At 43.3% G+C, this 20130-nt stretch overlaps 1 protein-coding gene across 1 annotated transcript in view; it reads left to right on the top strand.

Moving 5' to 3' along the window:
• LOC145392144 (nephrin-like) overlaps positions 1-20130 on the top strand; it is a 236979-nt gene that overhangs the window by 173175 nt on the left and 43674 nt on the right. Inside the window, exon 13 of the mRNA XM_080266596.1 lies at positions 16401-16503. Coding sequence (XP_080122722.1) covers positions 16401-16503 — 103 coding nt within the window. The remainder of the gene's footprint in view (positions 1-16400; positions 16504-20130) is intronic.

Below are 20130 nucleotides of genomic sequence, written 5' to 3' on the forward strand. Positions count from 1 at the left end.
CTTACATTAGTGCCGAAGGGAAAACACACACAATGGATACTACGCGCAAAGGTGTTAGTAAGCTTCCTAATCGCTGGGGAATACGGCCTTACTCATCCCATACGCTTCCCTCTCTGGGCGGGGGAGGAGGGGGGAGGTGGGCGAGGAAAGGGGAGGGGGGAAGTGGAGGGAGGAGGGGGAGGGGGTGACTAGGTTGATGCCCCATATCAGGAAGGCTTTAAATGACGTGTGCAACCTCTTGTGATCAGATGTCCTTCCTGACGTCGACGGATGGTTATTGTGTGTGTGTGTGTGTGTGTGTGTGTGTGTGTGTGTGTGTGTGTGTGTGTGTGTGTGTGTGTGTGTGTGTGTGTGTGTGTGTGTGTGTGTGTGTGTGTGTGTGTGTGTGTGTGTGTGTGTGTGTGTGTGTGTGTGTGTGTGTGTGTTCAATGCACATCTATTAGCTGAATATTTTTACGAACAGACTATAAAAAATGATATGTGAGAAAGAAAACCCAGCGCAAATACTTAAATCTCACCACTAAAGCGACAGCCAACGCCATCTATTGAGTTAGGGGGAAAATATACACTCTTCCCATGTCAAGGGCTTATTTTTAAGCCTGATTTACCCAATGAAACACAATCCCGTACAATTTCTAATTCTGCTTCACTATTGTGCATGGTTTATCAACAGAATTTTATGAGAAACTAGAAAGAAATAACAAGGCAAATGTTTACTCACACCAAAAATGCATCTTACATTAGTGCCGAAGGGAAAACACACACAATGGATACTACGCGCAAAATTCCGGGCCAACGCCATCTATTGAGTAGGGGAGGAAATGTACACGGGCCACGCATCCCATCTGTCAAAGGCTGATTTTCACGTCTGACTTGCTGTACACCGATGAGATTCAATATGACCGTGTATCATGAGAAGGGAGAGGTGTTAATTATCTCTCAGGCTCTCTCCCTCGTATTCTAGAGGAAGCTTTTGCCTTGGTTAAAACTGAAGTTGCCTTAGTGACTCCAAAGCAGTTATCAGTATTACTCTTCTTTATTTATTTATTTATTTTTTTGTTACTTCTTTATTCATCCAGCAGTATAAACACGGACTTGGATATAACATTGGAGGGTTTGGGGTCGTACTATGAGGAAAAATTGACACACCAGTAAATATGTAAATAAACGAATGAATAATGATATAATATTGCAGGGTTGTGGGTTGTACTATGAGGAAAAATTTATACATCAATAAATAAATAAAATAAATAAATAAATAAAGCGTCACACCAAAAAGGTAAATAAAAAATTCACCAAAAGTCAAAATAAATACATAACTAAATACGAATAAAAATACAAAATTAATGAATGAAAGAATGTCTGCATATGACCAGTGTGAATACTCATTTCACTCTAAATTGGTCTAAAATTGCAATCACTCTACCGCGAATGCTGAGCTGTAACAAGAGACGAAGACAAGAACATATCACTAGTCCCCAAGAAGTGGTATGGAAAGGGCCAAGAGCGACAGTATGATCTTATCCTGCCATGAATATACGTAATTTATGCTGCCAAAGGACGGTTAGGTTAGGTTAGGTAAGGTGAAGCTAGGTTAAGTTATGTGAGATTAGATTAGGGTAAATTAAGTTAGGCTAAGTTAGGTGAGGTGAGGTGAGGTGAGGTTCAGGTCAGGTTAATCTAGGCTAAGTTAAGGTGAAAACAGAGTCAATATTCATAAATCAAAACCTTCTTCGTCTTTCAAAGGCTCATTTTCACGGCTGACTTAATTCAAACCGAAGACTCAATCATATCTCAAAAGGAGGGCTGGGTGGCAATTAATCCAGACGTGGCATTGCTCCTCAAGGCATTTTACGGAAGGAAGAGGAGGAGGAGGAAGAGGAGGAGGGCTGGAGGAGGAAGAGGAGAAGGGCTGGAGGAGGAAGAGGAGAAGGGCTGGAGGAGGAAGAGGAGAAGGGAAGAGAGATATTGGAAAGGGTACATTTGCATACGAGTTTAATATCAAGATGTGTCACTGTGGGAGGCGCTGGTGGGGGTGACAGAGAAAGAGGGTGAAGGGACGGTGCCGCATAATAAGCCTGAACCTCTGTCTTGATTATCGTGTCTCTTGCTAATTGAATAAACAAAGCGATGCAGAGACGGGAAAAAATGGACCTTGTGCAGAGGGGGTGATGGAATATTACTCTGACATCAAGAAAACAATTTTTATTTTTATTATTCTTATTTTCATTATTTTTTTATTCTTGCTGGACCAAAAGATTATATTTAACTAAAGAGGGTATCGTCGTAGTAAAGAGCTGACTAATGCCCGGATTCTCTTCGGGTAAATAGGATCCCTAGCACCTCTTCCTTAGCGATTTATTTGGGCATATGACTGGTCCATACCTCTTTGACAATGATGCAAAATATGGCGAAACTGGAAGAATTTATAACAGAACAGGAGTAGGCACAAACAAATAAATCGCTTAGCAAAAGGTATTAGGGAGCTTCCTTAACCGACGAGAATACAGGTTTAAAGGTTCTAACCCCTCCAGTTCGAAAAATCTATCATAAGCTGAATAAAATCGTCTGAAAATCGCAAGGAAAATTATGACACCAAGAAGTCAACATTATCTTTATTTTTACTATCTCCAAACGATTTTATTTAGCTAAGGAGAGCATCGTGGTAGTGAAGGGGTTAATGAAAATTATATCCAACCCCTCCAGTCCCTCGGAACTTAACAAAATCGTCTGGATAAAGCAAAAATTGTGTCCCGAGGCTGTTGATATTAATGGAGGGCATCGTATACGTGTCTTAAATCTGTCGTTAGAGAGAGAGAGGGAGAGAGAATACAATATGCTGTGAGGGAGATGGAGTATTAAGGTATATGAATGTCACTTTCAAAAAAAAAATAATAATAAAAGTAGTAGTAGTAGTAGCAGTAGTTGCAGTACTCGTAGTAGTAGTAGTAGTAAAAATAATAATAATAATAATAATAATAATACGTAGGTCGTAGGGTAAAGTACCATCTGGCTGTAGAATTCGCCTGTCGTAGAACCTGTCTTCCCAGATGTAAAAGGTTTGAATCCCCTAGTGGTGGTTGTGTGTGTGTGTGTGTGTGTGTGTGTGTGTGTGTGTGTGTGTGTGTGTGTGTGTGTGTGCGTGTGTGTGTGTGCGTGTGTGTGTGTGTGTGTGTGTGTGTGTGTGTGTGTGTGTGTGTGTGTGTGTGTGTGTGTGTGTGTGTGTGTGTGTGTGTGTGTGTGTGTGTGTGTGGTAACTAACTAACCTAAGCCTGCAGTGTCTGATGAACAATATATATAAAGCTTGTTAGTGTGAAGTTTCTGATTCGGGATAATGAGACGGAAGGCTGGGCTGAACATGTGAAGTGAGAGGGATGAGTGGGGTGGGAAACGAGTGGGGTGAGAGGGATGAGTGGAGTGTAAGGGATTAGTGGGATGAGAAATGAGTGGGGTGAGAGGGATGAGTGAAGTGAGAGGGATGAGTGGTGTGTGAGGGATAAGTGGGGTGTGAGGGATGAGTGGGGTGTGAGGGATGAGTGGGGTGTGAGGGACGAGTGGGGTGTGAGGGACGAGTGGGGTGTTAGGGACGAGTGGGGTGTTAGGGACGAGTGGGGTCAGAAGGATGAATTGGGTGTGAAGGATGAGTGGGGTGTGAGGAATGAGTGGAGTGTGAGGAATGAGTGGGGTGTGAAGGATGAGTGGGGTGAGAGGCATGAGTAGGGTGAGAGGGGTGTCGGAGGTGAGAAACTGAATAAGATGAGTGGGATATGAGGACAGCGTAACGAGTGGGATAAATAGGGCATAAGAGTGGAATGGTATAAAGCGTGAGAGTAAGGTGTGACAGAAGAGTGAGGAACAGGAAGAGAAGGGAAGAGTGAGGATAAAATATGTTTCTAGCAACCTCAAGAGCATCGGCTGATCAAATCTCTCAGCCCTCTTTATGAATCACTCTTGACATTTTAATTCAATCTTTATGATTCACTCCACTATTCACTCTCATTTGGAAAAAAAAAAAAATCGCCTTGCGTTTACTCGAATAAAAAAAAAAAAAAAGAGAGGGTTAACTGTGGTAAATTAGGGTGGGTCGGTCTCTCTCTCTCTCAAAGTACAGTACTCCTATTCCCTCCCAAATGAGGCTTACATCACAAAACACTAACAACTTCAATCATCACAGTTCAGCAATTTCCAAACACAACATCACACTCACCGACCCATTTGATTCAGCAGCATCATAATTAGCCCTTTAATTACCCTCAAACAAAGACACTCTAGCATTAACACAGAAGCTTAATTCAGGCCGAGTGAGGTTAATTATTCACTAGCGTTATTAACAATGTTCAGTAACGAGGTACACGCACGACCCTGAATGAGGATATTTAACGGATTCAGAGCTGCAAGGGCGAGCCAACCAACCATCTGCAGGATTTACAGTTTCGTCATTAACATGTTCGTCGTCATCGTCATTATCTGTGGCAGCAGCATCGCCATCATTATCGTCATTACAATATTATCATCAGCATCACCGTCATTAGCAGCGGCAGCGCCATTATCATCATCATCATTAGTAGCAACAACGGCATCACTATCATCATCACAACCATCATCATCACAACCATCATCATCAGTACCAGCAGAATCGCCATCATTATCATCATTGTCATCATCATCATCATCATCATCATCATCATCCAGACCTTTTTAAACCAATCACTATCTTTCGAGTTCATCACTTTCAACTTCATCATCATCACCATCTTTTTACGGTGATTAAGTAAAAAATAAAAAATCTAGCAGTCTGATCCTACTAAGAAAAATAAAACACCGAAATGAAGGGGTTAACTTTTACCAAATTAAAATAAAAAAAAATCTTGGCTAGTTACATAGACATAATATAAAAATAATAAAAATAAATAATAATCACAATTTAAACCCCATTTATCTCACTTTATTTCTGGTTGATCTGCCCTTCTAACGTTAAAAGCGGAGAATTACCTGACCTACTGTTGCTTTATTGACCTTGTATGAATCATGGAGTAGTTGATTCCAGTCTAATAGCTCCATTTTAACTCTCTCTCTCTCTCTCTCTCTTAAACATCTTCATTTTCACAAATTTCCTTATCTTCCCTTCCTTTAGTTATTCATCCCTCCCTTTACTTTCATTTCAATCCCTCAACAATTTTTTTTTTCTCCTACTATCCCCATATTTTCATTCTTTCATGCCCTTAACTCCCATTTCTTTCCTCTGTACTCCACTCTCTTTCCTCCCTTCCAAGTTTTTCATTCTTCATCACCCCAACCTCTCTTTATCCCTGTTCATTCTTTCATTCCCATTGTCCTCCTTTACCCCCCCTTCCTCTTCCTACTCATTCCTTCAATCTTCTTTATCCTCCCTTCCTCCTCCTATTCATTCCTTCATTCTCCCTAATCCCCCCTTCCTCTCAGCCATTCCTTCATTCTCTTCTATCCTCCCTTCTTCTACCTATTCATTCCTTCATTCTCCCTTATACACTCTTCCTCTCATCCATTCCTTCATTCTCCCTTATACACTCTTCCTCTCATCCATTCCTTCATTCTCCTCTATCCTCCCTTCTTCCACCTATCCATTCCTTCATTCCCCTTCATCCTCCCTTCCTTCAGCGTTCCATTCCTCCACTTCCCGCTCTCCCTTCATCACTTACTCATCGTCTCCCTACCAAGGTCTTTTGAATAATTAACTCAATTTTAGTGGAGTTCTGGAGCAAGTTCAACATTGATTTAGCCGTCCCTCAGAAGTCATGCATAACGATGGTAATTTGTAACGTGGATATCACACAGGTCAGCTCCAAAATTACTCAGTCAAATGTACAGAGGAATATTTTTGGGTTACATGTGTGAAGTACTAATGCTGCATAGAGGAGTATTTTTGTGTTTTATGTGTTATGTCTATTATAATGTCTGTGTAGTGGTATACCTGTGCGTTTTATGGGAAGTATGTGGCGTATACCTGTACAAATCCAAGCTGTACTGTTCATAAGTATACCGTAGTTAATAATACAGACATTGATATCAGTTACGTTCCACGCAGTTCAACCTACGCACTGTTCCTCCCTCTCACCAGCCTATTATTCCCTCTCCACGCCCTCTTACCAAGCATTCTCCCAGGCTCCTTCTACGCCCCACTCATCCCTCTCATCCCACTCGCCCCTCTCGCCAAAGAAGCGGCTCTGCGTCCGGCGAGAGGCAATCCGATTACACCAAGACCCTCCATCAAAAATTCTGACCCCCCATCCACCTTTCTCCACTCTCTCTCTCTCTCTCTCTCTCTCTCTCTCTCTCTCTCTCAACCTTCCTTTCTCCCCCTGCTCCTGTTTTCTTTTTACTTTCCTCCTCTCACCTTTTACTGTCTTCCTCTCTTCTCCCAAACTCCTCTCTTTCTCCTCTTCCTCCTCCTCTTCTCCCTTTCCCTTCCTCTCCTCTTCTTCCAATCTTTTCTTTCTCATCTCTCTCTCCTCCTCCTTCCCATCCTTTTTCTCTCTCTCCTATCCTCTCCCTTTCTAACCTCCTCTTTTCCCATCCTTCCTTAATTTTTCCCCTCTCCCTATTCTACTCCTCTCCCTTCTTTCCCCCCCTCCTCTCTATTCCCATCCTCCTTCCCATCCCCTTCTCTCCCCCTTCTAACTATCTGCCTCTCCCTCTGGCTCCCACCTCTCTTCTCCCTTCTCTTCCCCTCTGTTCTTCTCCCCCCTTTATCCCTCCCTCTATCCCTTCTCCTCTCTCTCTCATCTCTCCTCCTCTCCCTCCCCTTCTTCCTTCCCCACTCAAGTTCTACCTAAGTATACTGCGGCCTTTTTTTTTTTTTTTTTTTTTTTTTTTTTTTTTTTTTTTTTATCGCGCCCATAAGAAGAAAAAGTTGGGAATATATAACTTGTTCTTTTACCCTTTCAGTCCGAAGATTTTTTTTTTTTTTTTTGGGGGGGGAGGGAAGAATCGCTCATTTTCATTTTTTCTTGAATAAGTCAGCTAATGATTCATGTTTGTCATTTACTTATCATCCAGTAAAATTCTGAGGCACTTTTCGATCAGCCCTGCCCTGCCCTTTCCTGCCTGCCCAGCCCTGCCGTGTCCTGTCGTGTCGTGTCGTGTCCTGTCCTGTCCTGCCCTGCCCTACCCTGCCCTGCCCTCCACTGCTCAGCTCTGCCCAGACAACTAATTCCCGTGACAAAGTAACTCGTGTACGGGTATTTTAACTTTTTTTTTCCAATGATAAATCAGCTTCTACACGAATTCCTTTATTCCACTGCCCTACTTTATAATTTACTCTTGTCACCTCCAGACGATTTTACTCAGCTTTGTGAGAGATATCAGCCAATGAAGGGATTAACGGAGACTATTTCTGACAATGACTCCACAACCCGCCTCCCCAAAACTGAAGAAAATCGTCTGGAGGCAGAAGGAACAGACAGATAAAAAAATAACTAATAAATGAATAACTAAATAAATACGGTTAATACAGTCAGTGGCGAAGGTGATTAAAAAAAAATTAGCTACTTCGCACATCTCTAGTTGCATTTATTACAGGGTTATAACGAAAATCTCCCAATCTGAGTAACACCATCTGGCTGAAGTACGATTACACTACAAACAGATGTCACTGGAGCTGTCCTGTAGCCTCAAGTTCATCTGAGACGTGAACCCAGTGGACGACAGGCTGAATTTGTCCTCCTACAGTCCACCATCTTCCTTTCGGGGGATAGGGAGTTGAGAGGCGTTTGTATAGACAGGCAAATCCACTATCCTCCTTTCTGGGGGATAGGGAGGGAGTAGAGGGGCGTCTGTCTAACCAGGAAGCTCCACCATCCTTCTTTCGTGGGACAGGGAGGGAGTTTAGGGACATATGGATAACCAGGAAAATCCACTATCATCCTTTCGTGGTGGACAGGGAGGGAGTTGAGGGGCGTATGTATAACCAGGCAGCTCCACCACTCGCCTATATCACTGCCACTACATGAAGGCGTCCCTCTCCAGCATCTCATCGGAGTGAAGGGGTTTTAAGTGTGAGCTTGGGTGGAAACTTGGGTAAAAAAAATAATAATAATGTTTGGAGTTTTGTGTGTTTCTTTTCTCCCTTCCCCTCAGAACAATGAAAATAAACAAAACAACGCAAACACACAGAAACTAGAACAACAAAACAAAAATATGCAACAAACACAAACATACTGCATATACGTGTTCATTCTCTCTCTCTCTCTCTCTCTCTCTCTCTCTCTCACACACACACACACACACACACACACACACACACACATTCCTCCGCTGTCTATCTCACTCCATGCAGGCCCACCTCCACCAAATTCACACACATACTATCTCTAATTCCACAACGCAATCTCCACATCACTGGCAGTAACAACACCCACACATTCACACACCCCACTCCACACCCCCACCCTCAGAACACCATAATACTAACATCACAAGACTTACGCAACGCAGTTCTATCAGGGTTTGAAATAAAAGGAATGTGGAATGGTAAATAAGAGTATGACGATTAGCATAAGGTGTAAGCAGAGGTAACAATGCTAGTGGTAATTTGTGGGTGAAAATTTCTCTCCCTCTCTCTCTCACAGATAAATAAATACATCCATACCTATCTATCCATATCCGTCTATACGAAGAAAATATAAAAAATAAATAAATCAGGTTTTTCCGCAATGAGAGAAGTCCTTTTGCTGGTCCTATGCTTTTCCCGCCCTGTCCTGTGCTGACCTGTTATCCTGGTAAAATTGCCGCATTTCAGGTCACCGTGCCCTCGCTACTTTACATAATTATACTCCGTGAAAATTACTCCAGAATTATTATATGTACAATATATCCCACGGCGACCCTTCTTCTGTAATCAGTATTTTGTTTTAGTTACGAACACTTGGATTTTATCACCTATAGGATAAAACACACACACACACACACACACACAGAAATTAAATATATATATATATTTATATATATATATATATATATATATATATATATATATATATATATATATATATATATATATATATATATATCCAAATAATGCTTAACGAACAACCAGGATGCACTCACAAAAATAATAACAGAATCGTCCAAAAAGTAGCAATTATACGCTAAAATCTTTAAGCTATGCCTCGTGCCTCAGAGACTAAGGTATTTATTAAGCCAAACCAAGCCCCTCTCAGGTGCTGGAAAGTTTTAAGCTGACATACATATTACATCACTTAGGAGCACAGGACTGACGGGAGTAATGACGATGGATTGAAGGGAGGACGCTGATGCAGACAGGCAGAAGCACAGATATAGGGACGGACTGACAGATACTCATACACGTAGAGAGACAGACACATACACACACGTAGACAGAAACACAGACAGACGGACAGACAGGCAGAGACATAGACACAGAGACAGACACAGACAAGCAGAAAGACAGACAGACACAAACAGATGGACAGACACACACAAACAAACTGACAGACAGAAACAGACACACACACAAACAAACTGACAGAAAGACACACACACACACACACACACACACACACACACACACACACAGACCCCCTCCCCTTACATTCCCCCCCCCCACACAACTCCTAATCAACCAGCTAAGCAAACCAAGCAAATATCACCCAAAAAAAATAAAAAAAATAGCACAAAGACAAGGGGTGGCGTGGCTCGTGAAACTTAACTCCAAACAAAATTGCATGCAAGTTTGGTTCTCCTGAATGTTAAAAGGAGAAGGGAAGTTAGTGGGGAATGCAGAGACGCAAATCCTGATGTGCTCGCGGGATGTGGAATGAACGTGAGAGAGGACGGGAAAGAGATGGGGTGGATGAGAGTGAGTGGAAAGCGATTGGGTGGATGAGAGTGAGTAGAATGAGAAGGGGTGGATGCGAGTGAGTGGAAATAGGGAAAGGGATGGAGTGGATGAAAGTGACAGGAAAGAGATGGGGCGTTTGAGAATAGTGGAAATAGGTGAGGTTACGAGTGGGTGGAAACAGGCGAGGTGTACGATAAAACCAAATGACACGTGAAGAGCAGCTAGGCGAGGTGTATGATAAAAATAAATGACAGGTGATGAGCAGCTGTACCAGAACTTTTAAAGCGTCTAATTTTTTGTAAGGTGAATCTTATTACCGTTGCCTTCGGGCGATTACCCTACCCTGCCTTTCCCTGCCGTGCCCTGCCTTTTTACCCTACCCTGCCTCTCCTTGCCCAACTCTGCACCTCCTTAAACTACCCTACCTTTCCTTGTTCTACCTTGCCTTTCCTTGTTCTACCCTGCCACTCCTTGTTCTACCCTGCCTCTCCTTGTCCTACTCTCCTCTCCTTGCCCTACCTTGCCTCTCCTCACACTACCCTGTCTGTCCCTACCCTACCTTCACTTTCTCTTTACTCTACCCTGCCTTTCCCTACCGTACCTTCGCTCTCTCCCTGGCCTGCCTTCCTTCTTTCTGTCTCGTCATGCTTTTTATTCAGTGACTTTCTGTACCACGATGGGTTTAATGGAGGAGGGAACATATGAAACCCGACTGACAAATAAAAATTCACACAAGTTAGGAGACGGAATACTTTTTATGAAGATGCCGTGATGTGGAGTAAATTTTATTCACGCTACCCCCCAAAAAAAATTTAATGAAAAGTTAGAATCATACCAAAATGTGCTTGATGAATGAGGGAACGTTCCAAGTTTAAGCGGCGGGGAAAAACAGAGGCAAGTTAGAAGCCTGGGTACTTTTTTACGAGCCTGTTGTGCTGAGAAGTAAACCTGGGCTGGAAACATTAAATAAAGTTGGAGAGATGCTAAATAAAGTAGATGCGCTAAAGCTGAAGAGACGCTAAATAAAGTAAAAGAGACACTAAAGTTGCAGGGACGCTTAAGTAAAGTACAAGAGACACTAAATAAAGTTGGAGGGACGATAAGTAAAGCAGAAGAGGCGCTAAATAAAGCTGGAGAGACGCCAAAAAATAACACGACGCTAAATAAAGTCGAGGAGATGCTAAATAAAGCGGTAAAACGCTCAGAAGTTGATATACTGCAAATTGAAGACATGGCGAGATGATACGAGCCGATTTTGAAGGCGTGATTTAAGACGATGTTGACGATCAAGTGCAAAGCGAAGACAGCTTAGAGAGACTTCGCTGGAAAGGGTAGCAGAAAGGTGTAGATGAAAATAATCGCACTGATAATATGCAATCTATCATATCAATTCCAATGTTTAATGAAGCAAACTGGAGGTACTGATAAACAGGCTGATTTACGACCATTCACTGAAGTTGTTTTTAACCCCCCTTCTTCAGTTAAAAATCAGATCACTTTGAGAACCTATGAAAAAATCTCAGTTCATGGTTGTGAGTCTACAGTTTAAACAACAACACGTAAAATAAGACACTGATAAATGACCCCCAGACTCCTCTTTCCCTACTCATTAACGACATATCGAAACGTCTCCCCTAAGCTGAATAAAACCGTCTGAAGGGAGCAGGAATAAACTACAATAATAATCGTACTAATGGAGTTAAAGTCTAAATATAAAGCGTTTCTACTAAAATAGGTATTGTTTTTGATGCCACTTTTCTCAGCTTTTATTTTTATTGTGCAGCGTTTAAATTAAGAGTTATAGCTCGTCTTTTGTTTTCCTTGCAATTTCCACTTTTGTGTTTGTTTTCCTCGTGTCGCGAATGTTATTGCAAGGTCCAAACTTGAGATGGCTTATATTTTTATTGGCGTCGCAGCTGCTACTGTAAACATGAGGAAGTTCTCGAGGATATGCTGTCATTTTCGCTGTCATTACTGCTGTTGCTTTTGATTTTGCTGTGTCGAGGAAACTTTTTTTCTTGTTCACAGTCAGTACTAATCATACTTCTGTTTTTACTGTGGAAAGAATGTCACTACTAGTAAAAAAAGGAGGAAAATGACTACTGTTGGCATTATAATTGTTGTCTGGTTTCACTGTCATTGCTAAAGCTGCTATTATTTTTGCTGTTGACTGTGCTGAGGATTTTATTAAGTCCAAACAGAAGGAACTGCCTTTTTTTTTTTTTAATCATTACCACTGCTATATTTTCTTTAGTCTTTTTTTCACTATTATCATTATCACTGCTTTATTATTGCTACTGATGGCGTTGCTGGCTGTTATTTTTGAGCTGAAACAAAAGTCCACTCATTTCCAACATCTACCCACCAATACTGACCAAAACGATTTGCTTTATTGGCTGCTGAGTATATTATGGAAACAGGGATAAGGAACTACTGGTATTGTGTATTTCGCTTACATCCTTTTTTTTTTTTTTTTTTTTTTTTAACTGATGTAGTGGACATCATCTTTAAATACAGTCCTGATCTTTCTTTCCACTTCTCCTTCTTCTTCTTCCTCTTATATAATAACTCTCATCTTAAATGTCAGGACCAACTTGCCTAGTCTCGGGTTCCTACGCTCCTCATCGGGCGACATAGGATTAGACGATGGATGGATTATTATTATTATGATCATTACTATTATTATTATTATTATTATTATTATCATTATTATTATTATTTTTACTGTTGTTGTTGTCATTGTTATCATCATCATCATCACTATCTGGTGTTGAGTATAACAAAGCCAAAAATAAAATGTTATTTTCACTTATACTTTCACTTCCGTCACTCTCGTTTCTCTTATCTTTCGCTGCTGGTCTTGTGTATGTTATTGCTGAGTCCAGACACGAGCTCAGCCACCTAGACTCCTCCTTGCACTCCTCCTGCCCCCTCTGCCCCCTCCCACCCTCGCCTCTTACACAGTCCCCTTCCGTCCCCCTCCAACCGTCCACGCCACCCCTTCTCCCCCTGCTCCCCTACCACCACATACTGTCGCCTCTACCCCTGTTCCTCTCCTCCCTGCCACAGTCACCTTCCCACCATTCACGCCTATCCTGCCCCCCAAACCCTCCCTACCGCCCCACATCTTCTCCTCTCCGGCTCCCCTCCCCCACTGCCACCTCCTGCTCCCCTCGTCTTCCACCTCCCTGATCCCTTAGCCCCTGATCCCCTTTCCTTCCACCCCCCCCCTTGCTCCATCTCCCAGCCACTCTGACATCCCCCACTCCACCCTCCCCCCGATCCCCCCCACCTCCGACCCTCACAAACTCAGGAGGGCCAAACACACTCAAAGCGCCTTCAAGTTTCCTTTTCAGGTCGGCGTCGTGGATTCGTTGTGAGTTTGTGTCGCTTCCCAGACGTCGCGAGAAAGTCTAAGGAAGACTTGGGGAGTCCGGGAAAGTCCGAGAAAGTCCGAGAGTTTGTGTGTTTGTCTGTGTAGGTTGAGTCTGCTCCGTCCGCGCGCTCTAGCTTGTTTGCGTGTCGTCGTGAGTCTTGCTTCTGCTCAGTATGTTGATGATTTTCCCTCCTTGTGTTTCCCCGGCACTAACTTTAGAATGTGGCCGAACTCACTCACTCTCTCTCACTCTCTCTCTCTATCTCTCTCTCTCTGTTTCACTTGCTCTTTGCCTCTCCCTCCCTCCCTCCCTTCCTCCCCCCCCCTCTCTCTAATCTTGGTAATGGTACAGGAAATGCATTAGTAGAGGTGACTGTGTGTCTGACAAGGAAAGCACTAAATGTTATGGAGCCTGCCGCCATGTCGAGAGGATGGAGAGGGACAGAGTAAGAATCAGATGGTGAGGAAGTCAGCTTCAGTTGAATGAATATGAGTCAGGTTTAAGTCCAAAATTCAATGGCAGTATTTCGAGGTACGGCAGACAATTAAACATATACAAACGTGACTAACAAGGAAACCCAACTACTCCCCAAGACCAGGAGACGCAACCATGGCCTTACAGTCCAAGTTCCTGTTTGCCGTTTTGAGTAATTAGGTTAAAACATACAGAAATGACAACAGTTGGAGGGATGTGTAGCGCGTGAATGTGACTAGGTTTACTATTGAAGACTTGAGAGGAAGGCATGGGACTGTAGTGTATTGGTGCTGTGATGAGGAGAGGTAGATTGAGACGGTTTGGGCATGTGGAGAGGATGAAGGATGACTACTGGATGCGGAAAGTGAGAAGTGTAAACGTCGGGGATAAGGCTGTGAGAGGCAGACCGAAAAAGACCTGGGACGCGATCGTAGAGTGTGACCTCAGGGATATGAGACTGAAACGGGAGGCTGCCAGACATCCTAACATAATGGGTTTAGTGGGTAGGCCTATGGTAAATTCAGATTGAGGTAGAATGCACTAGTTGTTTTTCTAATGGTTGTAATTACTTAAACACTTCATATTAGTACTTACCTGTTCGTCACTACAGTCCTTCAAGTTATCGATGTCATTCAACCTATTCGGTAAACATGACGAGAGGCACCACATACCTGAAGGAAAGGAGAAAAATAAATCAGTCACATGCCAGTCCAATCACAAGAAGGGGAATGAAAGCAGCAGCATATCTTCCTTTCACAAGGCCAGCTGCTCTCCACCTTGCACATCACCTGCTATAAGCCCTACTCATTCACGAAGCTACCAAATGCCTGACCATCACACACACACACACACACACACACACACACACACACACACAATATTAATTATGGCATGGTTCACGGGTCATAACGAGCATTATAAAGAAAACTGAACACAATCACATGACTTTATCTGCCAACAAATTATATCCCTCAAACTCTAACATTCTGTGATTAAATTCAACAAACACTCCTCTGCAAATACATAAGTTATCAAGTCATGTGTCCAGGTATAAACTATATTAAGGAGCTTTTATTCAGTATGACCACAACACAGATGCAAAGAGAAAGAATCAAGAAAGTATTACAAGAAAGTATTATAGAGCGTCGTGTATGCGCTCTTGATAACCACTTACGATGCAAAAAAAAGTTATACACACAAACTATCCTCAAAGTCAGCACACTGCCACACATATTTTAAACACCTTGAAGAAAAACTCATACATTGATAATTTCAGCAACAGCACCATAAAATGAATAATGGTGAAGAGTGAAGAGAATTCCTTACACCTAGTTATACACGAGTTCCGTAATAGCGTGGCCTCACCGTCACCTCACCCCATTCATTAATCCTTGCCCTAATTAAACTCATTATAAACCAATCTGATAAAAATGGGGGTTAGGCTCATTACTCTCTCTCTCTCAGTCTCTCGTGGGAGGGCATGGGACACTGACTCTTTGATCTCCCTTGCTCTCTCTCTCTCTCTCTCTCTCTCTCTCACACACACACCATTTTATATATATATATATATATATATATATATATATATATATATATATATATATATATATCAGATAAAACTATCTACCAATCTCAACACTCCACCTCCTTCTCCAATCGTCATTCCCAGAACAGGAGGTTCCCATCGAATTATTATACTTATTGTACACCACCATAATGTATTCACATTTCATTTACAGACAACACAATTCGTAATGTAAAAATCTGACGCAGACCAAAAAAGAAAAAGAAAAAAGTAACGTCGTCGTGCCACTCAGGATGTGTGCTTTTGTGTCTTTCTGATGCAGTTGTTCAGTAATGGGCTTTTAATGGCTGCCCTGGATATAACCTGCTCCCTGGGATTTGATTCTGATGGCCGCTGTTTTGCATTTTTTTTTTTTTTCGCAGATTTTTTTTCCCCTATGAATTAAAAATAGGCTGACGTGTGAAGCCGGTGTGGGAGGCAGCTGAGAGAGAGAGAGAGAGAGAGAGAGAGAGAGAGAGAGAGAGAGAGAGAGAAAGAGAGAGAGAGAGAGAGAGAGAGAGAGTTTTGTCTGTTCTCTTGCCTATTCTGATTACTTTCTACAAATTCTGTTTCAGCTGCTGTCGATTATTATTATTATTATTATTATTATCATCTGCAATTTCTAAGATTCTACAACCACTAATTCCAAACCACACACTAACGCCATACCCCATGTTTAACGCTCCTCCTCATATTTTCAACGTTGCTCCCCATGTATTCAACGTTCCTCCCCATACATTCCACGATCCTCCCCATATATTCTACTCTCCTCCCCATATATTCAACGCTCCTCCCCATATATCTAATGCTCCTCCCCATATATCTAAAGATCCTTCCAATATATTCAACGCTCCCCCCCATTTATTCAACGCTCCTCCCCACATATTCAACGCTCCTCCCCATATATCTAACGCTCCTCCTCACATATCTAACGCTCCTCCCCATGTACTCAGCGCTTCTCCCCATGTACTCAACGCTCCTTCCCATATACTCAAAGCTCCTCCCTATGTACTCAGCGCTTCTCCACATGTACTCAACGCTCCTTCCCATATACTCAAAGCTCCTCCCCATGTACTCAACGCTCTTTTCCCATATATTCAACGCTTCTCCCCATACGTCTAACGCCCCTCCCCTTCCTCCCCAACAGACCCGCCCATCTGGCTCTCCCCGCCCCCTGAGAATCTGGATGTGTTTGAGGGGTCGGACCTGGTCATCACGGCCCAAGCAGCTGCCAACCCCGGCCCTGTGAGGTAATACAGAGATAGATAGATGGATAGATAGATAGACAGACAGACAGATAGATATACAGACAGATAGACAGACTGATAGGCAGATAGATTAGACAGACAGATAGACAGGCAGACTGAACGAGAGAGAGATGGGTTGATGGATGGATGGTCAGCTTAGTGATATGAAAGACGAGGATAGGGAGGTTGAGAGAGAGAGAGAGAGAGAGAGAGAGAGAGAGAGAGAGAGAGAGAGAGAGAGAGAGAGAGAAACGAAGATGCAATAAGTGGGTGACAAGAAGAGAGGAAAACAAGAAAAGAAGTAAGGAGGGAAGGAGGGAGTGAAGACAGGAGTACAGGAGAGTGGTAGGAAGGGAGGTAGGTAAGGAAAGAGGGAGCTTAGGCCTACGTGGGGAGGTAGGGAGGGGTAAATAGAGAACCACGACATAGGTACTGCAGATAACAGGAGGCCTATTGACTTGTAAAGAGGCTATCTGCTGGAGTACGGAGGGAGGGAAGGAGAGAGGGAGGGAGAGAGGGGAGGAGAGAGGAAGTTTGGGAGGAATGGAGGTGTGTATGTAGGCGGTAGGTACGTTGTTATGCAGAGAGGGAAGGAGAGGGTAGGTAGTCAAGTTGGCTGGTAGATGTGTAGGTAGATGGGTTACGAAAAAGAGAAAGAAGGTAAGTAGGTGGGTAAGCAGGCATGTTAAGAAGAAGAGAAAGGAAGGAAGGTAGGTGGGTAGGCAGGATGGAAGTAGGTAGCGAAAAGAGGGTAGGTAGGTAGATAGATAGGCGGTTTGGCAGGGAGGTAAGCAGATGGGTGTTTTAGTAAGCAGGTATGAAGACAAAAAGAAAGTAAAGAAGGTAGGTACTCAGGTAGGCAGACAGGTAGGTAGAAGTCATATCAGTAATTCGGTTCGATGGTCATGTCAAGCAATCAGTCATGAAAAACAAACATACAAATACAGACCCATCGCAGATATACATGTACACCTTATAAACTCACAAATAGCTTCTCCCCACTCCCTACACACACACACACACACACACACACACACACACACACACACACACACACACACTCTCTCTCTCTCTCTCTCTCTCTCTCTCTCTCATTAGCGTCTTCCGTTTTGCTTTTTCTCCCTTTTGTTTTAAGCTATTTCTCGCAGGGACAGTCTCTTCCTTAATGCCTCTCTTTTTTCTTCTATCAATTCTTTTCTTTTCACAATATTTTCATTCCTTTTCATTTTCCTTTCCATTGACTTCTGTTCTCACTCTATTATTGTCGTTTCTAATGTTATTCACTTTCTACATTTTTTAGCTCACTTGTCATCTTTATTATTCGTTCTCTCTTTCTCTCTCTCTCTCTCTCTCAAACCTTGTTCTGTTTTCCTTCCCCTTTCTTTTATTCTCTTCTCGTCAGTTTTCTCACCCTTTACCACCTTCCTTCATCGGATTCTCTCTCTCTCTCTCTCTCTCTCTCTCACACCAACCTTTATCGGATTTCCTCTTTCTCCACTCTTCGTTACCCTTCCTACCTCCTCTCTCTTGTTTTCCTCCTCCTCCTTTCTCCCTTTTATCTTCCTCCCTATCCTCCTCCTCCATCCTGCATCCTTTCCTTTCCTCTCCACCCTTCCTACCTCCTCCCTTGACCGGTAATCCTCCTCCTCCTCCTCCTCCTCCTCCTCCTCCTCCTCCTCCCCCTCCTCCTCCTCCTTCACTCTTCCGTCCCTCTCGTTAGTATTCAATGGCTTCTTCCTCACCTGCCCCTCCTCCCTCTCTCCCTCCTCTCTCTCTTCTCCTTTTTCCTACCTGCCTCTTGTCGCCCTTATTCTTCTTCCACCTCTCTCTCTCTCTCTCTTCGCTTTTCTTAACCTTTCCTAATATTTTCCTCCGGATTTCTTTCTCTTTTCTTCCCTCTCTCTTTCCTTCAGTCTCTCATCCTTCCTCTCTCCCAAATCCTTCACTCCTCTCTTTTCCTTTTCTCTCCTTCCATCCCTGTTCATATCATCCCTTCCCTTCTTATGCTTCTTCTTTTCTCTTTTTGTTTCTCCTCCCACTTCCTCCTTTCCTTTCCTTCCCCATTCCCTTTCCATGATTCAAATTTTCTTTTTTTTTTTCCTCCCTTATTCTTTACTCCCTCCCTTCCATTCCTTCCCTCCATTCTTCTCCATTTCTTCCTTCTCATCCTTTCCTTCGCTTCACTTTTCCTCATGCATTCCTTCTCTCCATTCTTCCCCATCCTTTACATCCTTTTACATTCTCCTATCCCTTCCTTCACTCTTTTCAATTTTGTCACTCCATTCTTTCCTCCCCATCCCTCCTTTAGCCTATTCCTCCCACCCACTTTCCTCCCCATCCCTTCCTTCCCTCTCTTCCTCCTCCTCCCCCTCCCAGTCCCTTTTCTATTCGCAGTCCCTTCATTCTCCACTCTCTATCCCTTCTCATCCCCTGACTATCCTCTCACAATCCCCATTCCTCCTCCCTCCCTCCCTGCATCCCTAATCCTCCATCGCTCCACACCCCTCCCCCCCTCCCTACCCCTCCCCTTCCTCCATTTTTCCACACCTCCCTCGCCAATTCTTTCTCCCTCCTCATCCCTCTAACTTACGCCTCTTTCACCCTTTGCATCCATCCATTCCCAACCCCTCCTTCTCTTCCTGTCTCTCCTATCCTTCTCCTCTCTTTATCTCTCCTACTCCTTATCCCACTCCAACTCCCTTTCTTCCCCTCCCTCCTCACCATCCTTCTCCGGCCTCTCCCTGCTTCCTTCTCATCCCCTTCAACTTTCTTTTATCCCCAATACTTTTTTCCTCCTTCCACGAACTGTCTTCCATTCCCTCGCCCTCCTTCAGTATCTCTCAAACCCTCTCTCCCTCCCTCTTTCTATTTCTCTCCCTTCATCTCTTCTTCATTCCTCTTTTCTTCTTCCTGTATCCTTCTCCATCTCCTCCCTCCCTCCTTGTTTTTACCCCCCCCCTCTCTCTCTCTCTCCCCACCCCTTCTCCTCCCTACCAAAATCCTTCCTATCTCCTTCCTGTATCCTTCCACACCTTTATATCCCTCACCAGTCCTTGTTCCCTCCTCCCTTCTCTCTCCCTCCCCAACCTTCCTCCTTCCTCCCTTTATCGCTCCACATCTCTCCACTCCTTCCTCTTCCTTCCTCAAACCCTTATTTCCTTCTCCCTCTATCCCTCTCTATCCTTCCTTCCTTTCATCCCTCACCCCTCCTCCTCCTCTCCTCTCCACCCCATCCCAGTCCCTCCCTCCTTTTCACCACCATCCCATCTCTCTCCCTCCCTCCTTTTCACCTCCCTCCTTCCCTCCTTTTCACCTCCCTCCTTCCCTCCCTCCCTCCCTCCTCACATCCCCTCCATTCATCTCAATCTCTACAGCCTCAACTTTCCTCCCCAAAACTTAGCAAGAGAATAACCTTTACATTCTGGCCCGGCGTTACCTCATGTTTATAAATATCCTGGAAAAAAAAAAAAAAAAGCACGTAAAGAAGGATTGAGTTTAAAGGCATACTGGGAGAAAAAAAAAAAGTAAAGAAGGACTGAGTTTTAAAGCATCCTAGGAGAAAAAAAATTAAAAAAGGTAGACTGAGCTTTGAGGCATCCTGGAAAAAAAAAAAAAAAAAAAAAAAAAAAA

The sequence above is a fragment of the Coenobita brevimanus genome, chromosome 21 (assembly GCF_032717465.1).
Source record: "Coenobita brevimanus isolate Jiangsu-jjx chromosome 21, ASM3271746v2, whole genome shotgun sequence".
Taxonomy (NCBI): Eukaryota; Metazoa; Arthropoda; class Malacostraca; order Decapoda; family Coenobitidae; genus Coenobita; species Coenobita brevimanus.